At 52.7% G+C, this 22064-nt stretch overlaps 4 protein-coding genes across 4 annotated transcripts; 2 read left to right on the plus strand and 2 right to left on the minus strand.

Annotated features, from left to right (window-relative positions):
- Positions 1-919: 919 nt before the first annotated feature.
- COCSUDRAFT_30441 (Xylulokinase) lies at positions 920-4933 on the plus strand. Its single transcript, XM_005645253.1, has 9 exons — positions 920-1155; positions 1344-1457; positions 1628-1843; positions 1970-2092; positions 2350-2523; positions 2776-2880; positions 3218-3481; positions 3882-4076; positions 4434-4933. The coding sequence occupies exons 1-9, from the start codon at positions 991-993 to the stop codon at positions 4521-4523; spliced, it is 1446 nt and encodes a 481-aa protein (XP_005645310.1). The 5' UTR covers positions 920-990; the 3' UTR covers positions 4524-4933.
- COCSUDRAFT_57328 (Mak10-domain-containing protein) lies at positions 4857-10907 on the minus strand (the record flags this gene model as incomplete). The annotated part of the gene is made up of 15 exons (XM_005645254.1): positions 4857-5138; positions 5396-5559; positions 5955-6162; positions 6615-6700; positions 6840-6937; positions 7125-7237; positions 7811-7939; positions 8264-8497; positions 8804-8881; positions 9053-9238; positions 9643-9870; positions 10064-10160; positions 10301-10453; positions 10627-10736; positions 10839-10907. The coding sequence occupies 15 exons, from the start codon at positions 10905-10907 to the stop codon at positions 4857-4859; spliced, it is 2235 nt and encodes a 744-aa protein (XP_005645311.1).
- A 374-nt stretch (positions 10908-11281) lies between these two features.
- COCSUDRAFT_67224 (hypothetical protein) lies at positions 11282-15742 on the plus strand (the record flags this gene model as incomplete). The annotated part of the gene is made up of 11 exons (XM_005645255.1): positions 11282-11303; positions 11703-11897; positions 12202-12384; positions 12498-12745; positions 12882-13007; positions 13315-13478; positions 13838-14006; positions 14248-14358; positions 14577-14704; positions 14928-15078; positions 15317-15742. The coding sequence occupies 11 exons, from the start codon at positions 11282-11284 to the stop codon at positions 15569-15571; spliced, it is 1752 nt and encodes a 583-aa protein (XP_005645312.1). The 3' UTR covers positions 15572-15742.
- A 2108-nt stretch (positions 15743-17850) lies between these two features.
- Positions 17851-21596, minus strand: COCSUDRAFT_48401 (hypothetical protein; the record flags this gene model as incomplete). Its single annotated transcript, XM_005645256.1, has 10 exons — positions 17851-18399; positions 18658-18782; positions 18936-19116; positions 19339-19458; positions 19490-19521; positions 19900-20140; positions 20457-20619; positions 20871-21017; positions 21226-21344; positions 21519-21596. The coding sequence occupies 10 exons, from the start codon at positions 21594-21596 to the stop codon at positions 18256-18258; spliced, it is 1350 nt and encodes a 449-aa protein (XP_005645313.1). The 3' UTR covers positions 17851-18255.
- Between the last annotated feature and the right edge of the window lie 468 nt (positions 21597-22064).

Genomic DNA, 22064 nt, shown 5'->3' on the forward strand with positions numbered 1-22064 from the left:
TGAAAATTAAGTGTGAGAAGTCTGAGACATGGCGATCATTGAACGCTGGCTCTCAGACGTGCAGACATGTAGTAGGTTGTCCAGAGCCAGGGCACTGGGAACAAAGACCAGAAATAAAATTGTGGGTACAGAGGGGATCAAATGATGACAACTCTGTTGAACTCTGCTGAACTTGGATACCTGATCACTGAGCGACTCCGTGCTTTCCCAGTGCAAGGTTCAGGCTTCTGAGGGCACGCCCTTTGTTAGTAACAATATTACTGTCCTTTCTGATCAGGGGTGGTTGTGCTAGTACAGCTGGAAGACAGGAGTAGGCAGGCTCTCACAGACTCCAGGCTTCCTGAAATGAGCTCAGGGGCTCTGGCATGCAATTGAGCATGCAGTGATTAGACCAGAGACTAGGGGTGTCAGAACGTACATAAGATTTCAATGTGCTTGGGTTGCAGCAATTTTTTAAATTGAGACCTGTACGTCAAATGCGCACATGCATGCAAGTGATAGCATCCTGATGGGCTGCAATTGCTTCGCCACCATCAGGTTGTTACCCACAGTGCGTCTATATCCTACCTTTTAATTAAGCCAAACTGGCATGATTGATCATCCTAAGCTTTGGAAGGATACCTTTCTCACTTGAATCCCATATAAAAAACCCACAAGTCATGCTATGTAGTACAAGTGATGACCTGGGCCTGTATACCTTGGACAATTCTAGGCGTCTCTTCTGTGCAGAAGAGCAACCGATAGAGGGTAAATGCTTCCACATAGCAGGTGATCTCTTGGTATTTTATCGTCACACCGACTGTCGTCCCAAATTCAAAAAATGCTGACCAATGAGGAACCTGTGTAGTAGCTGGGGCCCCCCAAGGCATGCGGGCAAATCGAATCCTCCTGCCGCAGGCATACAGTCTTGGCAATTTCACAAACTGCTGGATTGTGTTGTCTTCGTCTTTTATGACAATTTCAGGCAGTTAGTAGCAAAGGAGAGGTGGCATGGCAGGCCTTTTTATAGGAGTTGATGTCGGTACTCAAGGGGCAAAAGCAGTAGTATACGACAGCAGAAGTAAAGCTGTGGTGTCTCGGGGAGCTTACAAGTACGACGTGATCAAGACAAATGTACCAGGTCGAGCAGAGCAGCATCCGTCTCTTTGGATCGAGGTGCACATGCTGCATTGATATTTTGTCTCACTGGACATTGATGTGTCTCTTGATGATACCTTGCAGAAAAGTAATATTTTGATAAAAGAATCTTGCAAGTGTCCATCAAGATCACAAATGATATTGGTTCGAGGCCAAAAGAGTCTGCACTCTGATCGTGTGTTGATATTTTTAGCACTGGGCTCCAGGGAGGCTTTGCGGCAATCCAGTCCGCCCTGAGCGAAGTGGATAGGAAAGACGTCAAGGGGATCGGTATCAGTGGACAGCAGCATGGATTTGTTCCCATGGATGGGGAAGGACAGGTCTGTGCATGCATTGCTTCCCCAAAGCTAAAGAGGAAATGACAATGCAAGCCAACTCATTATGCACATAGTTCAGACTTCAAAGTACAGTTCAGTTGATATAACGGAAACCATGGAAGTTCTATTGAATTGTCATGTGACATTGCAGTGTGCCAAACTTTGCATTTCAGGTCATCAGGAATGCCAAACTGTGGTGTGATGTGGAGAGCGCGGATGAGGCTAAACAGCTGTCTGACTTGTGGGAGTGGACCCTGGTGCCTGGCTTCACGGCGTCCAAAATCCTGTGGCTGAAGAACAAGGAGCCCGATAACTTTGCAAGGCTCCGCCAAGTGCTGTTGCCGCATGATTTCTTCAACTACCACCTGACTGGCAGATATGTCATGGAGGTGAGAAAATGCCCTTCTTTGCATAACTACTGCAAGGACGACCGTCAAAACCAGCTTGCATAGTCATAGATATGCATCAACATCCACCGAAAGGGTCATGTTTGCTGCTTTGAAAATGTCTTGCAGGCGGGCGATGCAAGTGGGACTGGCCTGTTTGACACGGCCAACAGGAAGTTTGACGAGGCCCGCATGCGCAGCATCGACCAGAGCCTGCCGGAGTTCTTTCCTGAACTGATTGGCCCAAATGAGGTACGTTACTTTGAATGCTGAAATATTGTACTTGTGAGACTGAAGTAAAATACTGGAGTTGTCCTACGGACTAGTCAGATCATGCACCAAAAGTGCAGATCAAACACCGGATAAGTGATTCCTGCTCTAGCTGAGGAATGTGGGTAGCAGTAATCACTGACATTGCTTAGCCTAGATGTTATGTAACAGCCTGGCCCTGATCCTGGTGCATCAGTGATTTGGCAATGTTGAGTGACAAGCTGTGACCCACGTGACAGGTGGTGGGTCACCTGCGGCCGGAGATTGCAGCTGAGCTTGGGCTGACGGAGGACGTGGCCGTGGCGCCCGGCAGCGGGGACAACCAGATGAGCGCGCTGGGCGCCGGGGCTGTTAAAGAGGGCGACTGGGTCGTCTCCCTGGGAACCTCAGGCATGCTTTGCCACCATGAACCTGTCCATCTCCAATTGGAAGCTTTTACCAGTTGCAATGCTGTCAAACGCATGTGGCTTGTTTGATAGATCTGTTGAGAAGCTTTTGACTGTGATGCATTGTGTGATGGATTTATGAGGAGCTCTTGACTGTCGTCCCCTGTGTGGTGGAAATGCTGAGAAGCTCCTTGACTGGTAAACATTGTGTGATGAAGTTGGAAAAAGTAGATGAGATGACACCGGCTTTATGCAGGGACGCTGTTTGGAGCGACGAAGATACCGGTGCTGGATGCGAGCGGGGGCATCGCGCCGTTCTGCGACTCGACAGGCCAGTTCATGCCGCTGCTGTGCACTATGAACTGCACCCTCGCGCCTGAAGAGGTGCGCAGCTCTCTCCACTTTACGCACTTGCACCGCTCCTGCCACACTCGCTACCTGTTCCCCCTTGACCAGCCCATTTCTGGCTTACCCTGAGTATCTCCCCTGTGTCACATGCACATGTCGGAATCATCATGTGAACAGAGAGCAGTGGACTGGGTGGCATGCGAGCATGCGTGTGGAGGTGCAGGAATGTGTAGACAAACAGCAATGCTTGGCAGGGTTGACAATGCAATAGGAAATCCCGCCTACTGTATACTGCACTCCTGTATCCTGCACAAAGCATCTGCCAACACCCAGCAGGGCTGACCCACCAGCCTGTGATGCGCAGGTGAGGAAGTCTTTCGGGCTGGACCATGAAACAATCACTCGGCTGGCGGAGGAAGAGGAAGCAGGCAGTGAGGGGGTAAATTTCCTGCCGTTCTTGACGGGCGAGCGCACGCCCAACTGGCCCCACTCCTACGGCGTCCTCACTGGGCTGCGCCCCGGAGGCATGCGCCCCGGCCTGCTCTACCGCGCTGCCCTGGAGGGCGCCACCTTCTCCCTGCTCAACGGTGTGCGGTTTGCCCTTGCTGAAAAGATGCAGCGCCTCCCATTGATACAAGTATGGTTCTAGAAGGCAGGGAACCCTCTGCAACGATCTAGAGAGACACTTGCCTGGGGTAGTAGGGCAGCAAGCGGACACAACAAGCATTTTTGGCAAGGTTGCCAATAGACATGTCAACTCGAATGAGCCTGCATTGCACTGCTGACATCTGTTCTGATGGCTGAATGTCTGTCACTCAGCATGGCATCATGTAAGAGACGTGTTCGGAACATCCTACCCAACGATCTTAAAATCTTTTCGATGACTGTAAATAGTGTTAGGGGGTACTGGGCAGGACAGGCAGGCTAGTTTTTTTTCCCCAGATCAAAACCAAAACAAAAATAAAAATGAATCAGTGAGCCATCGATTTGGTGCAGGCATGCGCATGCTGGAGAAGTATGGGGTGAGTGCGCGCGAGCTGCGAGTGGTGGGAGGCGGCTCCAAGAACCGTCTCTGGCGTCGCATCATCGCGGATGCGTTCCAGCTGCCGCTGCGATTCCCGGCGGAGCCTGAGTCGGCCGCGCTCGGCGGCGCGCTACAGGCCGCTGCAGTCTGCGCTGGCGTACCTGTCGCTGACTACGTCGCCGAGAACGAGCCGCCCTGCGAAGCCGAGGTGAGGCTCTGGCACCCGTCCCTGATCCCCTCTGCAGTCTTGTTGTGGGCTTGCGGCTAAGACAGTTTTTTCCATACAAAATTTCCCCAGAGGGTTGTAGAGCACAACGATGTGTTGCACTTGATTTCAGTATCTGGATGGAGGCACAGAATGTTCCTAGAAGAGGGTGTTGCATAGCAGCATAATCAGGTCTTTAGCAGCAAGATGAGGTGCTGATAATGAAGAGGGTGCTGCATGCTTCTGTCACCACTCTGCTGTTTGTTGCATGCTGCATGAATGCTTGAACAATGGGGGATCATGCAAAATTTACGTCATGTATTCATGCCAGGGTGATGACAGCTGTGTGCTGTGCTGCAGACGCTCCAACCAGATCCCAGTAAGAAGTTGGCATACGATGATGCCTTTGACCGCCACCAGCGGCTGAGTAATGCGCTGTTTGAGAAATAGCCGTGCAATATGAGTGCCAGCATTTGTTCAGGGCAGAGAGTACACCTACACAGTTAGCATCTGCAGCAGGCCCAGTTTCAAGGGCAAATATTGAACCGGCCAACGGTTGGCAAAGGCTCAAGAGACAGGCAGAGCCAATACTTCCTGAGCTGGGTTCACTTCCCTAAGTCAAGTAGGCAAGTACAATGCAAACTTGGAAACAAAACAGCATTGAAACACTTTCTGAGTATCCTGAGTAATCTGCGCTACAGACCAACTGGCAGACAGATTGCATGCTGCTTCAATTGATTGCAGTGGCAATTGTCTTTGACTTGGGTTCCACAGTTTGTTCCATCACTTCTTTGGTGCCGAGGCATGTTTCAGTCGCAGGACCGGGTAGTAAGGGTGGTGGCTGAAATCAAATTGCACGCTCCACACTTCTGAGCCCTTCTTCACCCCTTTTTTGGCTTCGCTGTCTTCCGCTTGGTTTGCGGACCCTTCACTTCCAGGCTGGTCCTGGGCTGAAGCCGGGCTGCTCACACTTTTGGACATCTGCCCGCCATCTGCTTCTGCACCCGAAGTAACTGGGACTGTGCCATTTTCTTTCGCCCTGGCCTTTGTAGCGTCATACAGCACCTACACGCATACCATATGCATGAGATTCCAAACATGTACATTATTTACTTTCACATGCATGCACCGCTGTTATTGTCAGCATCAACAAATGCATGCAGAGTATACAAGCAATCCACTGCACCACCTCTCGCGCCTGACATAACAATGAGGAGACGACTTTCCTCAAAGCAAGATGACGGTGCAGGTCTCTGTATCACCAAAGCAGGAGGCAGCTGTATCATAAAGGCACAGAACTCACAACATGCAGGTTCCCCCACCTTGACAGCGACCATGTTTTGTGAGGAGATGCGCAGCAGTGCCTGCAGCTGCTCTGAGCGCGCGTCCTCAACCGGCCCAAGCAGCTGCAGCAGCATTGCCACCACGCGCCGAGCCTCGCGGAAGCCATCAAACGCCGACTGCAGGATGCTCTCCGGGGTGCAGGCTGTTCCGGCAAACACACGCACGGCTCACAACAAACCAAAGACACCAGCAGAATGGTACGATTTTGCTGTGACACGCGCAAGGTTCTGTACAGACAAGCAGCAAATTCTATGCAGCATAGAAGTACAGTACAATAGTTGATGCCACCGGAGGGCCTGGCAAACCCACTCACTCCACGTGCAAGCATGTGGCACCCAGCGCTTCAGAACTAAGGAAGCTTTGCTTTTCCCATGCGATGGCCCAACACACAGAAGTGCCTAGTGATCCACCGTGCATCGCCGGGAGAGCAACATGCCCTCCATTCAAAGGGGCCAGGATACTTATTCACAACGTCTACATAGTAAGTCCAGCACAGGAGCGGCAATATGAGGAGGCAGGAATAGGAGCGTGACGCACTGGAGATGTCGACGGAGCGCTCGTACTGGTCGAACGCGAGCGGCTCCGGCCGCTGCAGGCGATGCAGGAAGCCAAAGCGCTGCTCAAAGCGCTGGGACTCGCTGTTGAAGGGCGCGGGGAAGGGCCGCAGCTGGCCCCCCGCTGACAGTGCGGCCGTCATGCGCATCTGCGCCTGGCACAGCAACCGCTCCACGCCCGCCTGCTGCGCCTGCACGTGTAAAACAATGTAAACGAAACGAAGTGCAGACGGCCTGATGGAGCCCGAGGCGTGTTCTGGGAGAGCGTTATGACATGGGTGAACACGTGGCCCCCCCGAGAGCATACCATAGAGTCAGAGCAGTGATGTCTCATCTTTGCTCGTTGAAGTGGATTTCTGTGGGTGGGATTGCTAATTTTCTATAACTGCTGACGCAATCTGTGGCTCAGGCAGGCATGGTTTGGGCGGGAAGTCTCAACAAGAACACAGTGCGTAAAGAGCATTTGTATGTATGTCGGAAGGTGAGCTGGCATGGGGATGTGCAAGTCTTGGACATGCAGGCAATAGGACTTTTGCCCCTGGTCTAGCACAAGTAAGGCAGGGTCTTTAGATGTGTACTAGGACCTCGCAACCCTATGGTACAGTAAGATGGGTCCAGCCATCATTGTGATTTGCAAGCGCACCTCTGCCTGGAGGGCCTGCTCACATGAAGCCCCTTCTGGTGGGCTGTTCTTCTTGCCAGCCACCGGCTTCTTCTTTGCAGCTTTGCCTGCAACAAACAACAAGACTGCATAAGTACAACAAAGCACAAACCATCCCCCTTGTGCAGTTTGAGGAAGCAACAATCAAGCAGATGCACCACATTGCCAACCATGCTACTGAATCTTTGACATCGGAGGAGTGCTCACTATTTGGTGTGTTTGGGAGTTTGGCGCTGGGAGGCGGCATTGCCTTCAGCAGATCCCGTGCATTGACCTCGATCACCCCGTGCAAGAAGTCACAGTACCTGCAACAACACCCAGCACTTTGCATGCGCTCGGTGTGACCTGTCTATGTCATACCCATGCCATGTCACCCCTTGCCAAGGGGCAGATCTTCGAACATGCATTGAGGAATTGCACTTCTACAAGGGCTACTTGAAAGAAGCCTGAGGGAATGGTGCGACAAGTTCTCATAGCGTACAACCAGCGCACCAGAAGAGCATGCAGTATTCCTCGGGCGCGTACACGTCCAATTCAAAGCCCAGCTGCAGGTGCTGCAGCAGCATGCTGGCACACTCCTTCTCCACCCAGCACCCACACGGGCCCTGCAGCGCCGTACACAATATGCTTCAGCCCCTGCCCTACACAAGACTTCTCCTGTACCCCTCAAGAGATGAAGACATACTATGCCCAGCATGGAGCCATCAAAGGCATGTCCAGGACAAGAAGCCTTCCTCAGCCTGTCAACAGTACCCTGTCATTGTTGACTGAAAAAGACAATTCCAGCACGCAAAGGCGTGGCCATGGGACCCCGCAAAAGGTTGTCCATGTTGCAATCTCAAGCCATGCACCAACTCTCCCCCACTCATGGCTGGCATAACCAAAAAAGTGAGTCATCCAAAAGCACATGGAGGGAAGCTGCAGGAAGACAAGTTTGTCCCTACCCAAATGCCTCATTAGACCAGCAGACCACACGTTACAATGCCCAGCACCTTGTAGGACAGCCATGTCCTGGCAATGGAGGCCCCCGTGAATTTCAATTTCAATGCACAGGGGTGGAATCATCGTTGAACAACCCAAAAAAGAAATTAGACAAGCCCATCGGAAAGGAAATGAGTGCGCGCCTGGGGGTCGTTGCCTTTCATCTCCCAGTGCCAGCCGGAATCGGTCATCCAGACCTGGAACTCAGGCGACATGTCGGCGTTGGCCGCGTGGTCGTGCAAGTGCGCCCAGTCCTCTATTGTTCGCCGGTGCCGCCGCCGCTGCCGCGCCCGGTTCAGGCACATGTCCTGGCACCACCCTGCCACCTGCGCGCATGCAGCCAACCCTTGTAATGTACGAGGCAACTGCTTAGCGTGGCAGCATATCAACAGAGAGGCTTTCTTTCACACACGGATACAAAATGGTGGCCTGCAAAGACGGGCACCTCAGCCTGGACCACATTTCCTTCAAACTTTCCAGGAAAGGTGCCCGGAACATGAGAATATCAATCGCAGCGTGCACCAAGAAGCTGATGCTTCTGCCCGGCGTTTGCACCAAAGGATTTGGGACATAAAGGGGGTTCCTGGCAACATCATCTTTGTACAGAGGGTCAAGAATCGATGGAGTTAATCGGGGTAGGTAGGGCTCACAGCGAGGCAGGCCTGGTCGACAAAGAGTGCGGAATCTCCGCTGGGCAACGTGGAGGAGGGCATGCGCAGGGCAGAGCACAGCATGGGCTTGCGCGGCAGCCAGGGGCCTGTCGGCTCGCCCAGCCGCGTGGTCTTGCCGCTGACGGCCAGGTGCAGCGCCGAGCGGGGGATGGCGCCGCAGGAACGCCCCGAGAAGTCCATCAGAAACGCCTTCAGCTCCTCATAGCTGCCCACCTGCGCGCCAAGCACCGCATGGTCAGCTGTCTTTAATTTATCATGCTTCCGTATGATGTCCGAGAGTGTGCGCTAGGCAACAACTTCAGCTGTGTCCTCATGGTGTTGAGCAGACTGCGTCACCATGTGTCTGCTGAGGTTAGGGCGCGCTGTATGTGTCTAGCAAAGCTTGGTGCAACTATTAATCGAAATCTTGATCGGGTCAATGCAGTGCCCACACCCGAAAGCATGCATGGCAAAAACGCAGGGGCTTACATGAAGCAGGGCAGAAAGATTGGGATGTTGTTGGTGGGAAAGAGCTGGTACCTTGACAATGTTGCCCACCAGCAGCAGGTGCTGCAGCAGGCTGGCGTAGTGGTCCCAACTCTGCTGACTGGTCAGGAACTGCAGCACCAACACATACTCCTAATCAATTTAACTTTTGAGCCACTTGCTGAAAGTTGACATGCATCCCAAAAGAAGCCTGAGCAGTGATTGTCACGCACTCATGAAGACATCACGACAGGTCAGAAAGAGGTCAAGCAGGGGCTACAGGCCATGTGGCGAGTGCCTTACTGTGATGTTTCTGGGGGGTACGGGCGCCATCAGGCGCCGGTTCACGTCCGGGCAGAAGCCCACAGCGTCCTGGGGTCGCGGGTGAGCGCTGTCCCTCATGCGCTCCAGCTCCTGCAGCGCCGCTGCAAACTGCTTCCGCGCAAAGTCCTGGTCCTGCTTTGTGCCCTTCTGCACCCGCTGCAGCCCCTGCATGCACCAGCCCAGATTTCTCACCAGCAGCCATCATCCTTTGGAGAAGTGACCTGGCCAGCACGCCTTGCACACTGCGTCCATCATAACCCAACATGGTGGTTGCCTTGTGTGTGCCGCACAGGCTCCCAGACGACAGCTGGCCTCCAAAGGGTGCGCCAAAAACACAAACACAAAGTCACATTGCCTCTTATACCAGAAGGAGCTTGATAAGGCTATTTTGGGTGGGCAAAAATTCGGCTATTACTCTTTGCCAAGCTATGAGCATTGCAATCTTCCAGGTCCGTTGTGTCCCCTTTTCCGATTACTCCTGATGTACTGACCACCCATCAAGCCCATCTTCAATCCCGGAGGTCTCTTTCCTTGAGCATCAAGTGCAGCATGACACAGGTGCAGCTCACCTTCAGAAGGGCTTTCCTGAAGCGCACTCGTGCAAGGAATGCAGCTATGTGTTCCTGAGAGATCCCCTGCCCTGCAGCTGCGCCGGCTGAGCCTTTCCCCTTGCTTTGCTGTTGCAAGGCTTCCAGGGCCTCTTCAGCCAGTGCCAGAGCTGCCAGCGCTGACACATCTGCATCCCTCAGCCCCATCTCCATGTGCATTCCAAATGTGTGCAGCACAAAATCCTCGTCCTGTGCAGTACATCTGCTCAATCAGAAAAGTGAATAGGAATGAACGAATAGGACTGATGGACTCATAGATTAGGATGATGGGCATGCAAGGGTTCAGCACTTGTGCGACAGATCTGTTGATAAATGGCAGCAAGATCAGAGAGTGAGGGATGCCAAGCAAAGGATGACGGTGAGGAGCAGCATGTCGACTCACTTCGCACACATTGCCGGCCAAGACCAGGTCCCGCACTGCTATGCATGTGGCATGAGTGGCCTTGCAGAGAGCCTCCAGCGCTATGTGCCCTTCAGCACTGCACACATTCCCACAATCCCAGCAATCAATCCCTGGCAACAGCTGAGGGTGTGATTCACATGTAGGCAGGCTCAGATTCAGGAATTGCAGAGCATTACGCTGAGGCCTCAACATGATATGCTCCATTGCCTGGCTCACCTTCTTGGCTGCAAGATGTACATGCAGGTGAAGACGGTCTGTGGGAGGTTGTTGCCCTGATGCCACGTGGCCTCTGCAGCAAAAAGGCGATCTGCCACTGCCAGTGCATCCGATGAGCTAAGACTGGTTGCAGGCACGACCTCTGGTGCGGCCCTGCAGAACATATCTGAAGTGAACCTCGAGGATCGCAGATCCCTGCCATTGTGGATCCATAATTACTACTAATACGTCCTCCAGCATTTTCATTGGGACTTGCAAGAGGTTTGGCGTCGAACGAAAGCATTTCGGGCATGCTCTCCAGCTGACAAATCTTGTTGGAGGGTCACCTGGGCTCAGGATTGGTGCACATGCCCGCATCCAATTTGGGATCGCCAATCTCCACAGCACTCATCGCTTCATAGAGGCTGAAGTGGTCATCATGCAGAAGCTCACCCTCCTGTAGATAAGTTCCCATTTAATCAAGTGCATCGAGGCACAAATATGATATAAACACACAAACATTGCTTATGAGGCGTGCGGCGAAAAGGATACTGGGCACCTCCAGGGCATCTGCCGCATCTTGTAGAAGCTCCTCGATGTCCAGCCAAGCACAGCCCTCGCTCGCCATCCTCTTTCAAAGTAAGCTCAAGTAACAGTGTGCAACTTCATGCGTTATAAAGATACTTCCATCGAAATCTAATGTGTCCGGTCCAAGCTACCATGTGATCTGCCTACACCCTAGTATACCTAGAGGGAATCGATAATCGTGGATTGAACGTCTCGACGATAATATAGCTAAGAGATCTGAAAGAAAGAATCCTTAGCTGACGGTGTCGCTTCGCTGACCTGCGTTGGCATGCAGCCAACCCTCGCATTCCAGATCCCCAAAAGTTTGAACCCTTATAAGGTGGCTAATTATAAAGTATGGAATACATGTGGATCGTGATAAGGAACCCAGAACGAGCGCTCGAATTATCAGAGTGCATGGTAGGACAGATCGCGATGGCTACTCAGGTAGCGTCAGGTCTTTGGAGGCCTAGACACACCATTGATTGCTCGGGACACGCACAGGTAGGGAGTGTTCCGATGTGTTCTAGCGCTGGAATAATTCGCAAATTACATTGATTGAGTAATGTTTGGAAAGATTCAACACACTGGGATCCATCCACATCAATTGTTCGTGGAGTAATTTATTGTGGGATAATTGCAGGCATTGTCACATGGATGTCACAGATTACAGAGGCGTTGGACAGGTGACTCTTATTTCAGCTTGCGTGTATCCTCTGTAATGACCTGTTTCCTTGACTGGATAACACACGTTGACCTTCGAGTTCGCTAGTCCATGCTTATTTGGAGTGGATCTGCAATGCAGGAGGTAGGGCTCCCGGAAGGAGTCAACCTGCAAGGGCTGCTGTCACTACAGCAGCGCCCAGCGCAGAGACTGACTTGTGGGGCGTGCTGAATGACGCGTTGAAGAGTCCTGCAAAGCAAGCAGTCCCTGCCAAAGCCACACCTGTCCCAGCCCAGCCAGAGCCCATTTTGCCCCCTCCGCCCACACCTGCCGCACCTGCAGCCGCTACTGCAGAGTCCGTCAGCAAGCCTGTGGAGGAGGCCATTCGTAATACATCCACATTGGAGAACATCTCAGCCCAGACAAGTGCACCTGCAGCCAGTGAAGCAGCAGGGAAGCTTGGCAGCTCTTTGGTAGATGGCACCGGCACAAATGCAGCATCCGGAATCCAAGCGCCTCTTGATGCAGGTGCAACTCTCTCCAATCCTGTGCAGTGCTGCCTCAATCACTTATCGGCTCATTGAGGCGATGAATATCTTACAAGTCAAGATGCACTCTCGAGGTACAATTACTTTTTGCGGAGTGAGGAATTTACAGAGTTGAGACATCTCCACTGCTTGGGACTGTGCAGGGCCAGTCCAGGGCTCAAGTTTAGACGCCTTTTTCTCAAGCAAGGGAGATGCGGGGGCCGGTGAGGGGCTGTCAGTGCCTGCGGATGCGACAGCAGGGCTTAAGAGCGCCCTCGGAGGAGCCACAGACGCTGTAAGCTCTGCCCAAGATGCAGCCTCTGCTGCAGCCAGTTCCCTGGCAGAAGGTGCATCCTTTCACCCAAAAACAATGCCTGTTCCCGCCCTCACTGTTGCAACGTGCGGGGCAGACTGAAACGCAGGTGCTCTTGTCAAAGTCATGTGTGAATGGATGCAACAGGTGCTTCTGCTCAGACCAAGGCAGCCATGGACGCAGCTTCTGCGGCAGCTGGCAGTTTGGGGGCGTCTGCGTCGGAGGCAGCTTCCAGCCTGCAGGGTGCTGCCGCCGGTGCAGCTTCCTCCCTGCAGGAAGCTGCATCCGGCGCCCTGTCCAGCGTCAATGAAGCCACCTCTGGAGCGGTGGACTCTGCCCTGTCAGTCTACAAGGAGCTGGCAGACGGTTTTGGCGACGCCACCTCTTCTGTCCAGGTACCCACCCTCTGGTATACACTGTCCACTCTGCATACTTTGCAGCATTTGGAGCATTCACTTGACTTGAAGCTGATGTCAGCAGGTGAGTGATATACATCCCAACATGCAAGTGAATTTTGCGTATACTGCGTAGGAGAGCCTTGCGGCAAGCACAAGCGCAGCATCCTCGGCTGCAGAGGCGGCCGCAGGCAGTCTGCCAGAGCCGGTTCGCTCCGCACTGTCTACAGTCGGGGAGCCTCTGGGGAATGCACTGTCACAGGTGAGCTCCCATTCCCTTTCCATCCCCTGTGCCTTCATTGCACCACCATGCATCCCTTTGACTCGGCACATGTCAGCCACCTTTTGTGGGTTTAGCAGATCTGCAAGCTGCATGAGGGTGCCATCTGAGATGGCTCTCTAGTTAGTGATAGGTCCAGCTAAGGCAGTAATGCACCACTTTGCATACCTGTTTGGCAAAGTTTGGCATCTTCTACAAATTGAGCTGATCTGCAAGCAGCACGAGGGTGTCATTCAAGATGGAAATCTCAACTGTTGAACGGTTCAGCTAAGGCAGTCATGCTATCCAGGTGGCTGCAAACCCGGTTCTGCTGGCAGCAACGCTTGGGGCCACGGTTGGGCTGCCTGCACTCTCCTGGTGGCGCGGCCGGTTTGGCGGCTACGCGGGGCTGCTGCAGCCGAGCAATGCACTGGACGTCCTGCAGAACGAGGACGCTGTACTTGTTGACATGAGGTGACCCTACATTCCATCACATGCAAAAGTGCCGCTGCCTGTTGCACAAAGTAAGTTATCGTCATATGGCGTTTTACTTGCGCGCTTTGTCATGAAAGGCCAATCCGATAGTTCTCAGTCTGTTAATATGCTTGTCTGGCATAGACGCATGCAGATTGGAATTCGATCAGAGATGCTTCTGCCGCTTCTGTCAGGATCCTGTCTGCATGCTGCATTCATTCTTGGCGCCCTCACTCTCAGGATGCCGGCAGTTGTAGCGTTGGTGTTGTCCGTTGCTTGCGGAATATGCAATGCTCACACATGTAAATGTTTTTTTCTTTGCTTGCGGAGTGCGCAATGCTCACACACCAAAACTGCAGGTCTGAGGATGAGAGGGTGCGTGATGGAGTGGTGGGTCTGCGGGGGGCGCTGGGCAAGGGGGCGGCTGTGCCGCTGCCGTACATCGGCGGCGACCTGGCGCGCAACGTGCGCAACGCAAACCAGCTCTCCTTCGAGATCGCTGCGGCCGTCGTCTCCGGCCTCGCGCAGGTGACTCATCCCTTTGCCTGCCGCTACTCACCCGCCGGCCTTGTTGGCCCTCGCTTAATTTCTCGCAGAATCCAGGGCAGACTGGCCTGTCGCATCTTAGCCTCCCATACCAGCCCAAATCTATGTCCATGCGAAGAGATCGTACACTGTAATGCCATTGTCGGGTGGGTACACTGTTCATGAATTGGGTTGTAAGTACCATGGAGGGGTTGCGCTGATTGCTGTGCTGGGTGCAATGCAGGTGTCATCCAGGACGAAGCTGCTGGTGCTGGATGGCGGCGGCAGCAGGAACGCCATCCAACTAGCGCGCACCCTGCGCAGTGTCGGCCTCCCCCGAGCCTACGTGGTGGAGGTGACTACCCTGTTCTCTTGTTCAACGTTACATTCTTTCTTATGCCTGTAAGTACACTTGATAGCCTGAGACCGCTTGTAGTTGTCTTGTGTTGACTTCTAGAAAGGTGTGCCACCTTTATTTGGTGCTGGGTGCAGCGCTGGTTACAGTGCAACGGCACATTCTTTGTGCTTGAAATATATTTGGAGATGGCTGAATCGTGCTTTTGTGTCCCACAGGGCGGCTACCGGCAGTGGTTGAACGAGGGTCTGCCAGCAAAGCAGGGCGCGTCAGACTACGCCACGTCACCCGCTGATGTCATCGGCGAGCGCGTGGCTCTCCTGGCCGGCACCACCAGCTCATCTCTGTGCGCACCCTTCTTACCTCAGTCAGTATTCCCCTTTTTCAAATGCAATCATGAAGGGCGCTCTGCTTCCCAAGAGTGCTGCGTACTTGTCACAAGCACAGCACAACGGTACATTGCTAAGCATGTTCATTACTTGGCTTGGAGGCTGCTGGTTGTACTTGATCGCCATCTGGAACCGAGACTGGATTGTGGGCAAATTGTGACCTTGTGTGAACGGTGACAGGGGAAGGCCGACCACAGTAGTGGCAGCGGGGGCGGGGGCAGCGGTCACCTATTTGGCACTCTTCAAGACGCTGTACCTGCTCCGCTGGCTGGGGGTCTTTGGTCTGCTGGCAACCGCCGCCAACAGGATAACTTCATACAACAGCGCCAATGTGAGGCCCATCCCCGTCTCGCACCCTTCTTCTTGAACTCAAATCATCTCTGCTTGTGCTCAAACGCGGAGGCAACGGATCCTTGCACAGCAGGGAGTTTGGCAGTGGTGCTTGCTGGTCCCACAGAGGTAACCTTGGCAACTTCACTAGCATTACGAGGTTTCAGGCTACCGAGATGAATGTGATGAATCCTGAGAAAAATACATACATTATCATCGTTGTTTCCTGGTGTGTGCAGGACTTCGTGAAAGACTTGCAAAGTGTGTCTGGGAGCATTGGATCACTGGGAAGCAAGGCACAGAAACTGGTGCCATCTGGCATTGTGAGCAAAATGAGAGGGCAGAGCTCAAGTGGCAGCATCAGTGCGCAGCCACCTGCTGCAGTTGAGGAAGTTGAGAGGCAGAAGGATGAGTCATTGCCAGAGAGAGAAGAGTCAGAAAGCCGTCCTGTGAGTCCTGACGGCGAGCCGTCTGTTGTTGAGAACTCTGCTTGATGTGTGAAGTTTTGCACCTTTCGTGTTGAGTGGAGTGCTCAGCTGAGCTGCGAGTTTTGTGAACCAAATGGGCCAACTGAGCTGGCCCGTGTCTATGAGAACAGAACATTCAATGAAGGACATGAGGACATGGTTGCAACAAATCAGTCGGTCATTGCTGACAGGGAGCAGCTGTTTTGCATGTGATCACATCTCATGAGAGCTTACCGAGGATGTCCTGAGAGCTTCCAAAAGTTGGGTTATAGCTCCGCATGAAAGATAACCGTGCCGCTGCAGTTGCAAGCGGCACTGCTTTTTCTTGAGATAGCATCATCATCGCATATCATGTGGAAAGTCACTGCTGTCAGTGGATGATCTGCGTGTGTCTGATACTCCTATCATATTCTGCTTCACCCTTGTCCTAATCGTTGAGTCATCATGATGTTTTGCATAGTGAGTCATCTCCTCAACACGACCTCGTGTATCTTGTGGCCACTGTGTGCAATGTTTTTCAGGTATTTACCTGATCTGGAAAGGGGAGCTATTGCAGCCTTTGAAATAAGTGTGAGTCGAAGTACGAACGACAGTCAGAGAATTGTCCCCTTCGCTGTCGAGTTGACTCGTGCTTACATTTATCACCTTCACAGCAGCCTGCGAAATAGTTTTGGTGCTCCAAAAATAAGCTGCAGGCAATAAACTTCTAGCGTTCTCTCTGGCAAACATTGCTGAGATGTTAGGCCGCCTGCAAATCGGAATAAGGAGTGCGCGCTTCAGAAACTTGAGAACATTTAGAGGCATTGCTTCTGGTGCACCCGAGTTCACAGCATGCCCAGAGCTCCAAAGTCTTTCGATGAAGCGTCAGGAAACATAGAGCTGTCTCAGATGCACAAGTTGCTTACAATCTTCAAGGTGCGTCGATCTGGCGTGTTTCTTTTTGATTTGGCACCCTTACGCTCCACCGCTTCCTTTTCACTGTTCAGAAGTCAAGCAACACTGAATATGTGACACTTGCGCCAGCAGGCCATCACCACATTTCACGAGGTAGTCAAGTACCTGCAAATTCTGGGCACTGGAGCAGGGTATAGCTGCATGTTGGCTGAAGAGCACAAAGCGCTACACCTCGTAGGAATACAGATTTCCTCGAAAAAAAATTGAGTGCAAGCTCACATCATCCAAGGTGCATGCGGTGCTGGTTGCCATCAGCTCCAGATGGCCATCATGGATACGAGCAGTATACTGAAGCAAACGGAAATTGAGGTCCACTTTGCGCTACGAGGCACCTGCTGAGCTCCAAAACGGTCAATACCCATGGTGTCTTTGGTGCGTTGCTCTGCTGCATTCGGCACCGGGTGCCACAATCATCAGATCAGTCTTCCATAGTGTATCGTTTTCACCACTGCTTCAGAATCAAAAAATATAAACTCTTGCAAGTCGCAGCCATTGAGTGCTCAGAGCATATGCAATGAGATGTTGCTCAGCTGCAATGTTTGTTGCTGTCTACAGGTTTGTGCGAGGGCAAGATATTTGATCATCTCATGATTACCGACCAGCACTCGGAGTGCGGCCTGGAAGCATGCGGCGAAGAACCAGTTTGGCATGGTCTCGAGCATGGAGGGGAATTGTGGACTGCCAGAGGCGTACATAGCACAGAAGCTCTGTGACATTCATGAGACGCTGTAAAGTGGGTGGCGAATGGCACTAAAGTCAAGGTGAGCCATCATCTTGCTCTTTGTTCTGTTCTACATAACGCAAGGGAAGACCTCAAGCAATTGACTGCTTGCAGAGAAGTGCTGTGGTGTTTATGCACAGATGAAAATAGATCACTTGAGATTAGGGCCCAGGATCAAGTCCTCTCCCTCAAAGACCTGGAAGTTGTGAAGTGCATGGCTGCAATTGTCGGCATCAAAATCCATGTCACAGCTGAGTAGGATCCTACCATGCATGCAGTAATTAAACGTTCATCTCCATTCGTGTTGAACGAGCAGGCTCCTTCTGCTAAATGTGTGCGCGTGCCATTGAGTTGGGTTAGACTTATGTGGTTGTGGGTGTCTGAAAAGTCGATGGCAAGATCGTGTCAGAATTGCCCTGTGACAACCTTGCAGGCTGCGCAGGCCAGTTGTAAACTTTCCTGAGCGTGCAAGTGTCTAGGCTCCATCGAGCGCTGCCAGACCGATGTCTGTCGATATCAGCTTTCTAAATTAGAAAGCAAATGACCATCAGAACAAATGTCTATCTACATGGCGCCACTTGGCAATTCCTACTATAACCTACTTAGCGCCTCGTTTCCTTGATAAGAGTTTGCTTGCACTTTCTTTACATGGCATTTTCGTGAGGACAGTGTTGCCTTTGTATCCAGAGTTGACTCCAAATATGCACAATACAGCAAATACACCCCCCAACACTGATTCTTCTACCGGGCCCAAAGTACCATTAGGGCCAGCGGGCTTGAAGATTTGAGTTTGACAAAATTTGTGGCTACAGAGCCCTATAAATATTACTCAAATAGCGATTTTTGTGCTTTGCAGAACAAGGAAATTTTGGTTGCGATTGTTGGCAAATGCTGGTGTTGGCAAAGCACCTCTGTACACTTGTATACAAATTTTGACTCTTGTATGCAGAAAGATTGGATGCAGGACGCTATACAAAAGTGCTCTCACTCGCTTAGGAAAGCAGAATGAGCAAGCCTACTCATGACACAATTGCACTCACACATTGCAGCTGCCAAGAAGGGCCATGTACTCCTGGATGGCAGCGCCTTCCTGGCTCACATCGATGTCGTAGGCTGACATTGGGTCGGTGCGCGCTGAGGAAGTCAGCTCCTCCTCCATCTCCTCATCCCTGTCTGATCCCTGGCCACGTGGAAGCAAAACATACAGTTTCTCAGTATTTTAATCCTACCAGCTAGTAATTCTACAGACTAACCCTATCTCTATTGCTGTGATACTTCAAGAATGCCGTAGCAAATCAAACCCAGCATCTGACAGATTGAGGCACTGTTGCAGACCAAGAGGGTGCACACTGTTTGCCCAAGGTGAGTACGTAACAACGGATTTGCATCGAGGTGTCAGCAGATGTGCAGTAGCCCATGTGTGGGAAATTATGCACACCTTGCTGCTAGTGCCTGGTGAGTTTGATGGCTGGCGGACTGGGATTGCATGCTCCGGCGCAGCACTGGGGCCCGGTTGCTCCGCTCTAGCTGCCTGCCCTTCCTGTTCCATGCCATTGGAACCATCTGCAAGGCAGAGAAAGCCATATCGCAGTCCTACCAACCAATTTTTTTTGCATTGCAGCAGATTACCAGATGGCCAATTGAGGATTACCACATTTGAAACCTCTGCACTGAAAGCAACCATCACAAAGAGGGTGCTTGCAAGGTGCAGCGCACCTGTGGCTTGTTGGACTTCTGTGTCTGCCTGCGTGCCAGTGGAACCCTCTGCCGTCAGGCTGAAGAGGTACTCCATTGCAGCCTGCAACACATCGCTGCTGCCTGCACATCGCTCCAGAGCCTGTCTTGCATCGCTCTCAGGGAACCCCATGCTCACCAGGGATGCCACGGCTACCTCATCCTGCCAACATGCACAGCCACTCAACGCTGCATGCCCCTCTTGTAAGAAGCATGTTCTTTCAAACAACACAGCCCTCTGAATGGAGCGTTGGCAAGCTTAGCCCATGGCATGCGGAGTTCACCATCTTTTCAGGGGAAATACATGGATACATAGCCCACAAAGGAGACCAACAAGTGTAGACTTCTGGGACAAGGTAAAGAATGATGTGGACCGCAGACGCACCACAGTGGGCTTTGTTCGCTTGTTGGAGGCCTGCTTGATCGTGGCCAGATGCTGCTGCAGCGAGGCATTGGCCATGGGGTTGCTCAGGATATCTAGAGCCACCTGGATGTCGTTATTGACCTGGCACAGACCACACGAGTTTTCAATCTACCCACTCTGGCATGGCCTCCAGCAGAAACCCCCCTGAACACACCCCCTATCACCCATCCACTCTTGCAAGATCAATTGACAGGAAGCAGATACGACCCAGATCTCAGCTCCAGCATTGCACCACACTTTTGACAGGAACGGGCTGCCAAGTCAACGCACAGCCCAGTCCATGCGGCAAAACAAACCATATCTTCTTGCTCTGCTCTCGCCTTGTCCTCCAAGCTTTACTTGTCACAATTTAACTGCTCACCGACATTGAGTGATGTGCCTATGGCAACATCGCGGCAGCAGAAATGGGCTGCCAGGCAAACGTGTAGCCCTACGGTTCAGGAAGAACAAATCATCTGATCTTGCTCTTATCTCCTCTTGCCCATAAAGCCTTACTAACAACGCTTACTGAATATTAGTCACGTGCCTGGCGCAGGGCCTCGGCGGCGAGCTGGCGCTCGTAGCCAAGAAGGGTGAGGCGCTCCAGCAGCTGCATGTCCACGTGCAGGCCGTTGGGGCAGCGCCCGTAACTGCGTTGCTCGGCCCGCAGACGCCGCTCCTGCCGCTGCCGGTCCTTGCGCTCGCGCTGCAGCCGCCGCTGCTCCATGATGAAGCCCACGGCCCTCTCGCAGTCCCCCGCGCAGAAACGCAGGCCCCGCGTCGCCTGCCCATCACCATATCTTGGTCGGTGTGTGCTTTTGCCACCTGTTCCACTTCCCGGCTAGATAAATGCAGCAATCATGGCTTGGCAAGGACTCCTGCAGTTTGCAATCTATGCGCTGCTCAATAATAGGATGATCACAGCAGGACCAGCACAAATGCTTTGCTCTGGGTGTCGCCATGTCAGTAGTAATTGCCCCTGCTGACTTGCGGTTCCAGGTCTGGTGGAGCATTAATGCACTTTAAAGATGTATTTGCCAACGAATTTCTAAGGGAAGCAACGCAAAGGGGTGCTGGAGATGTTGGAGGAAGGAGCACACTTCACTGGAGGTGAAGCCCATGGCCAGCAGCTCGGCCAGGCGGTCGTCTGACACCTGCAGCCTCTCCCACTTGGCCAGCGCCCCCTCAAGCGCCGCCTTTGCCTTGGCATTGTCACCCGCATGGAACGCCCCCACACCTTCCAGCAGCTCCAGCCGCACATACCTGGCACCACCACACCACAGCTTTGGCAACTTCGCAATAAAAAAACCAGGGAAGAAAAAGGTTGCAGCAGCCCACTTGTCGTAGAGAAGCACTTTGAAAGGGGTACTAAGATCTTGCATGCCAGGCAATATTTATGTCCAGGCCAGTTTGCATATCCAGGGAAGACACTGACATGCTAAGGGACTGACAGAAGCGGTTGAGCTGCCTTGGGCCTCATATTGGGAAGTTGCAGGGAGGGGAGTGGAGCGCACGTGGTGAGCTCAGGGGTGAAGTCGCCGTGCAGCACTTTCATGCGCTCCAGGTTAGGCCCATGGCTGCGCTGCAGCCACGATCGCGCTTTGCCCAGCCGCTCGGTTGCAGCGCCCAGGCTGGCCGCATCCCTCAGCTGGAAGTAGCACCTGGACAGCCGCATGCTTGATAATAAGCAATTTTACTATTCTTGGCAGTCAGTCAGCCTCTCCCTGGCACTTATGGAATGCAGCTCAATGTGCAAGTGCACAAGTTGCTCTGTCAATACGAAGCGCAGTTCTTGTCATGGCAATAGGGGGTTCCTGGTGCGCAATGCGATGATTGCTACATCAATTTTGGGGTCCTTAGAGTACGCACCAGACGATGTCCAGCATCAGGAGCCCCTCATTGTCAGCGCTGTGCTTGATGGAGGAGTTGCAGCAGCTGAAGGCCTCCTCTGACACCAGCAGAATATCCAGCGCGCCTCGGTAGTCCTCCTGAAGGCCACACAACAATTGTTCAGGGCCCGAATCACATGACCTGTGGCATGCTCTTCATGGCACATCAGCCCTCAAAACCCACGAAACTTTTGGGATCGCTCTCCTTCCATGAACCATGAAGCGTGTCCTGTGAGCACTACTTCAGGGAGTTTTGGGGAGGTGGAGAAATACCTTTTCCATCAGCCCTTTCCCCCTGTCGTGGAGGGACAAGCCCATGATCAGAGCCTCCTGGTCTGCCTTGTCCAGCATGATGGCATCGCCATGCTGGTTCTCCAGAGCCAGATCATAATGCTTATCTTCCCCCACACTGTCACAAAAAGAGAATCAACAACACTGACTTCCCACACAGTGACTTATATGACGTGTCGTCAGTTTGTTGGCATCTGGAAGGTCAACAGCAGAGGACCAGGACAGGGTTGGCCTGTGCAGTGGCTCACCTGTTGTTCATAGATCGTTTGGCTAGCTCTGAGGCAGCTGCTTTGAGGCGCTGCAGCCGCTCAGCTCTCTCCTGCTGTTCCCTGCCTCTGGCCTCCTGATCCGCCAGAGTCTTCTGTGCCTCAGCACTCTGCAAGCCCAGAACCAGGATGCGCGAGGCTGCTGTCACGCCATAGTCCTTGAGAGCCTTTAAATCATCCTGGCATCCCACCAAGGTATTTCAAGTGTGCAAGTGGATGGCAAAGTGCTAGTCATGGATGCAGTAATGGATTGAACAGGAGC

Source organism: Coccomyxa subellipsoidea, assembly GCF_000258705.1.
Source record: "Coccomyxa subellipsoidea C-169, whole genome shotgun sequence".
Taxonomy (NCBI): Eukaryota; Viridiplantae; Chlorophyta; class Trebouxiophyceae; family Coccomyxaceae; genus Coccomyxa; species Coccomyxa subellipsoidea.